The sequence below is a fragment of the Paroedura picta genome, chromosome 3 (genome assembly GCF_049243985.1).
Source record: "Paroedura picta isolate Pp20150507F chromosome 3, Ppicta_v3.0, whole genome shotgun sequence".
Lineage (NCBI taxonomy): Eukaryota > Metazoa > Chordata > Lepidosauria > Squamata > Gekkonidae > Paroedura > Paroedura picta.
Genome location: NC_135371.1, coordinates 120,903,829 through 120,909,343, shown reverse-complemented (window position 1 = coordinate 120,909,343; position 5,515 = coordinate 120,903,829). Strand labels below are relative to the sequence as shown.

General features: G+C 43.7%; 1 protein-coding gene across 1 annotated transcript; it reads left to right on the top strand.

Moving 5' to 3' along the window:
• Positions 1–2,097: 2,097 nt before the first annotated feature.
• On the top strand, positions 2,098–4,935 carry RNF222 (ring finger protein 222). The gene is made up of 2 exons (XM_077324345.1): positions 2,098–2,144; positions 3,272–4,935. The coding sequence occupies exon 2, from the start codon at positions 3,545–3,547 to the stop codon at positions 4,220–4,222; it is 678 nt and encodes a 225-aa protein (XP_077180460.1). The 5' UTR covers positions 2,098–2,144; positions 3,272–3,544; the 3' UTR covers positions 4,223–4,935.
• Positions 4,936–5,515: the final 580 nt, after the last annotated feature.

The following is a 5,515-nucleotide window of genomic DNA, read 5'->3' as shown; positions in this document are numbered from 1 at the left end:
ATGATCCACCCGTCTGATCCCACAGGGCTTTTCTTTCATTCATATGACTGGAACAAGTTAAATAATTATAATACTTCAAGGCACAATTCTTGCTCTGCTGTGCCTCCGCAGATTCCTGGGGGACAGATTGTGTGTATGAATGGAACATTTCCTACACACAGGATGCAATCCTAATGTTATTATCCTTAGATTAAGTGCTGCTGAATAACATGGGACATATTTCTGAACGGACATAGTTAGAATTGCTCCCATAGAAAATTAGCAGGACAGGTTTCTGAACTAGTCTTCTCCATGACTTACTAGGCTTTTAAAAAATATGCCAGGGCAGGAGTCGTAAGAGAAGGTGTTTCAACATGTGATGCCTCACTATCCTTCTGAAATGGCACGGTTCCTTTGTGTTTTAGTAATCATGATGCTATCTTTCAGAACTGGAGCTCCCGTTTTGGGCAATAACAGCTCAGCCCACAACAGTTACACATACTCACCAAATGATTCATCTCTTGTTGTTGTTGTTGTTAGGTGTGAAGTCGTGTCCGACCCATCGCAACCCCATGGACATTTAAGTTTGCAGATTCATCTCTATCACTCTGTAAATATCTATGCCTTCTCCACTGATTACTGTTCCACAGGGTGACTCTAAGGGGGAGACACAATGTGAGTCACAAACCTTAACAGAAAGACAGGGACCCTTCACCATGGATAGGCTGTTTTGACTTGTGGCATATATGATGTCCTGCCATTGTTGCTAGCACTTTGGAGGGACTAGCAACAGCTTCATGGAAATCTGGTCCTTATTGTATGGTCAGGACTGATGATGTGAACAAGCTGTTTATTAGTGTGTGGTCCATCATGTCTAGACTCAGCTCTTGCCCTTCATGATGGTTGGTATCAAGCTTGGTTGGGTTGGTTGAATAGGTCTAGGTGGTTACAAAGTTCTCTCTATAGGAAAGTATAGTTCCAACCATCTTGAAAGAGTTGGCCATGACATCCCTCCTGAAGAATTCAGAAACTTTCCATTTGGGGGGCAAAGTGTTTTAATGGGTTGTAGCTATGCAGCTTCAGGCAGTCTTGGCAGAGGCAATCTATACCCGTTTCAATCCAGATTCAGACCTGGATTTTGGGTGTAAATGGCCTTGGTCACCTGGACTGAAGATGTCTGCTGAGAGAATGACCAGGGAAGTTCATCCCAGCAAATTCTCCTGGACCCCTCTGCAGTGTTTGATATAATTGACTATGAAATTTTTATTTATTTTGATTTATGTTAGTTATGTTTAATTCTTTTTTCCTCCCCCTCCCCCAGAGTGGCAGCTCATCATTTGGGGTAGTGGTATGGATTTGCTTTATTAATATGTGGTGTGTTATGATACTCTTTAATCTGTGGAGAATTGCCCTTTGTTTTGTTGTGATTTTGAGACTGTTAAACCAATATTTATTCAAATGGATTATTTCCTGTCATGACTTTCCAATATATGCCCCTCTTGACATTATGATATGAAAATAAAACGATAATGCTGAAGTGCACACCACTACTCTACATTTGGCAGATTTGATGTTGTTCAGGTGTCTACTTCTTGAGAGACTGAATTAGGAACCCCCACATTCACTTCTTGCCCTGCCATATTATTCTGTTCCTGAGGATGCTCTTGTAACATAAGTCCCTTTGGGGTTGCTTGCATATCCCCTTTTGAATATCAGAGAACAGTGCTTAAGGAAGTCCTAGGAAAGCTGACATGGGAAAGGCTTAGGCCCAAGAGACCTGTGTTCAGGTTTCAGTATCTTCTTTGATAAGGCAGACCACATGATTTCCATGGATGCTGTGGTGAAGACAGAGGTTCTTGCCGGTGTCTCTGTAGTGACCAATGATTCAATCACCTAGTTCTCATAACTCCTCCCCAAGTCCCAAATCTAGAAGAAGAAACCTTCGACTCACAAACAAGTTCCTCCACATTCACTCCTTGGGAGACACCCATTTGCCTGCTTGCTGTTCTTAAACATCTGACGCAAGGTAAAGGCATGGATAGCGTGAACCACACAGCTGCACCCCTAGTTATATAGGTAGGGCTTGTTCACTCTGTGCCAGAGAGGTCAGAACAGACACAGCAAGTACATGGAGAGGAGGAGGCTGCTCTCAGGTTTTGGAACAGGTATGGTGCCGGGATTGGAGGAAGGTGGTAGATGCAAAACGGAGGGGGAGGGGGGGTTTCTTCTGGGAAAGCTCCAGGGCCTTATAAAATAGCTCATGCCCCAATTTATGCCCCAATTTATCTCTTCAGATAAGATGCATCAAAAATCTATCCAATTATACTTATTGGTGCAATCTTTATCCATTGATCTCTTGGCAAATTAGTAAACCTTAAAGAGATCAGCTTTAGCATGAAGTTTCATTCTCTTTTTACACTGTTAAAAACTTTTGTTCTAAGTGATTATTTATATTGTCATATTCTTGGAATATTAGCTATGTTGAATATGGGTTAAAATGGATTAGAATTCTGAGTTAATTTTCAAAAATCACATACAATTGTAACCTAACATTTCACATTAAAGCTTATTCCTATGACTTTTGTTTAGAGGGGATTCTTTGAAAATATGACTAGAAAGTCTGAACAAAGAGGCCAAGTTTTTAAAATACACTAATAATAATAATAATAATTTGTAATCTCCTTTAGGGTTTGCTGCATGGGTGTTTTAACCCTGAGATTATTAAATTGCCAAATGTCTAGCCCAGAGATTCCCAACAGGGGGTATGTGGATCCCCCACAGGAGCTCTGGAGGGGCTCCATGGCCTTTCCCTCCGGCCCTAATCGATGTGGTCACAAGCTAGGGAGCCAGACACTTCCATTGCTCCCCTCCCCCTTTCGAATGTGAGTGAATTTTCTTGTGGTTTCCGTGCCTGGGAGGGGGTGGAGCCTGTATGCCTACTTCTGCCTTAGACCACCTCCTGTCTCTCCCCCCTCAGTCTTCTTTGAGTCTGCCTGTGAGTGCGAGTGGAGCTGTCACTTCTGGTAACATGCCCCTTCTGGGGTGTGTGGCAGGGAGGTGTGGCCAGCTGACATGACTTCCAGGGCTCTTCAAAGCCTGAAAAATTATTTCAGGGGCTCCTCTATGTGAAAAGGTTGAAAAAGGCTGGGCTAGCCTTCCCTACCCACCAAAAATGCCAGTTCCGTTTGTGAGAACATGCTGAGCCTACAGCTCTTATTGTTTTATATGCCCACACTTTCCTCACTTTGTGATAGTTTTGCTTATAACCACTTACCTTTTGTTTTTCTTTCAGCTGGATGCAGCCTGTGATCAAGAGGAATGATTATTATTTCTCATATGGTGTGTATGTAGCCTGGCCAGGAGAGCCAAGGCTTGTCTGGCAGTCAGGCAAGGGGTGTTGGTTTGCCTTTTCCTGTCTTCACGTCATGACCCCTCGTGTTCCTTGAAGGAATCCCATTCATATCCTTGGAGGCCTCCCATCTGAATACTAGCCAGGGTCAGCCCTGTTTAGCTTTTGAGCTCTGACAGGATAAAGCTTGCCTGGACTATCAAGAGGAAAACAGCCATGTCAGAGGGCAAAGCCAAAAAGGAAGCTCCTGCTGCTGCCTCAGCTGAGTGCCCTGTATGTTATGAGACATTCCAGTCTCCAGCAGTATCTCGTCGGATACTGAGCTGTGGGCACACCTTTTGCCATGACTGTTTAGTTAAGTGTTTCCTAGCTTCACAGGCCAATGGCCGGTTCCAGAATGGCCTTGTGTGTCCCATCTGTCGCTTCATCACTCTGCTCTGCCAGAAGAGGACCTGCTGGCTTTCCAAGCCAGACCCTAATGCTCACCCACTAGAGTTGCCACTCTCACCCTCCTTGTTACCCTGCGGAGTGCCATTGGGGTCTACAAACACTTTGGAGGTGCCTGGCCATTTTCTGATGCCACTGAGTGGTTATAATGGCCACCAGAGCATGTGTGGCTGCCCTAATATGGATTCAATGGTGTTTCCTCCTGGCCTGCAGCAGGAACCCAGCATATTCATTATCAGTCAGTGTGGAATGCCACTGATTGAAGAGAGCTATGTTCCAGTGGCTCAAGATACCGGGATGGAAGTTCTGGGATCAATGGAATCTCAGAGTTCTCTAGGAATGGGCTGCTTCCGGTCACCCATTATGTTGGCAATTTTCCTTGTCTCTGCTGTTGCTCTGTTGGGAGCTGTTCTCCCCTGGCTGTTACTTGTGAAGAAGAATGAATGAACATGCTGGATGGGCTCCCTTATATGGCTAATATGCAGAATCTTTCACATGGAGATACCAGCTGAACAAAGCCAAAAATCTGCAGTGTCTATATGTTGAGGAAACAGATTGCTGCAGGAGATGGTATCTGCGTCTTGTCAGTCACCAGGAACACTTGAAGAATCACCTGCAAAAACAGACGACTCCTGCTTAAGGATGCAATTTGTTCATTTATTTGGTGCTTTTAAATCCTGCCCTTCCTCCAAGGAGATCACATTATAGTTTCATAATTTTCCTGTGAGAAGTAGGTTAGATTGAGAGAGAAACATTGCCCAAGACCACATTCAATAGGAGTCAGTCCAGATAAGGTACTTGGAATTTCATGATCATCACTCCCATTTGCTTTAAAAATGCAGTGATTAGGCGTGCTAGGGCTGAATTCTGATTGAGACTACAGCAAGATCTTCAAATGGCCCTAGGCAGATAATGTTTGCCCATCCTGGACAAGTGTACAGATACCTGTATGTTTTCCCAGAAGGGCACAGAGCAGCTCCCTTGAACTATTCCAGGTCAGCACAATGGCACAAGGGAAAGCTTGAAACTTCTCCCCCTTGTCAAAGGCTTGGGTGATTAAGATGTGCCTTTTTTCCACCCAGGCAAATTCTGTTTGTTCCTTGATAATATTCTGCATTGCTAACACTGAAGGATTTTCATTCTACATGCCAGAGATGGCTGTTTTGCCACAGGAAATAGATGCATCCCACTCATGTGGCTTTTGGTAGATTGTCCAATGCAGGAGAGATAGAGCTAGCTGGGACACAGTTTTCCCAGCAGTTAGCAGCATCTGTTAATAATTGCTGCTATAGTTTGTTCACCTCTACTTGATGTCTTGGTGGATTCTTTAATTTTGTATCTCCTATGCATAGATAGGTCTATATTTTAATTTTGGATGTATCTATTTAGGAAGGATAGGGTTGTCCTGATTTCAGTCTTTCCCAAAGGATAGTTTCCATAAGTCGTTCCTAGTGGGATTCCATTTTTCTCTTGTCCATTGGCTAGTGTGATATCATAGATTCCACCTTGTCTCTTACATTCTCCAATAGCCTTGTGAAGCTTTTGAGAGAGATCATTCAGATATTTGGGGCATGGTATTTTCCTTTCCAGATGGGGCAGGGAAGAGGTACAAGTACCAGATCAGAGAGTGAAGGCCAAGGGAAGACAAACTGAACAACTTAATCAAGACAAAACAGGTACTATGGTTTGGAAGTCTGACTGATGAAGAATAGTTGTTCAGTCTACTATAGATGGAGTTAC

Excerpts from the sequence above, each read along its gene's own strand:
- RNF222 (XM_077324345.1), top strand. The coding sequence starts at position 3,545 with ATGTCAGAGGGCAAAGCCAAAAAGGAAGCTCCTGCTGCTGCCTCAGCT.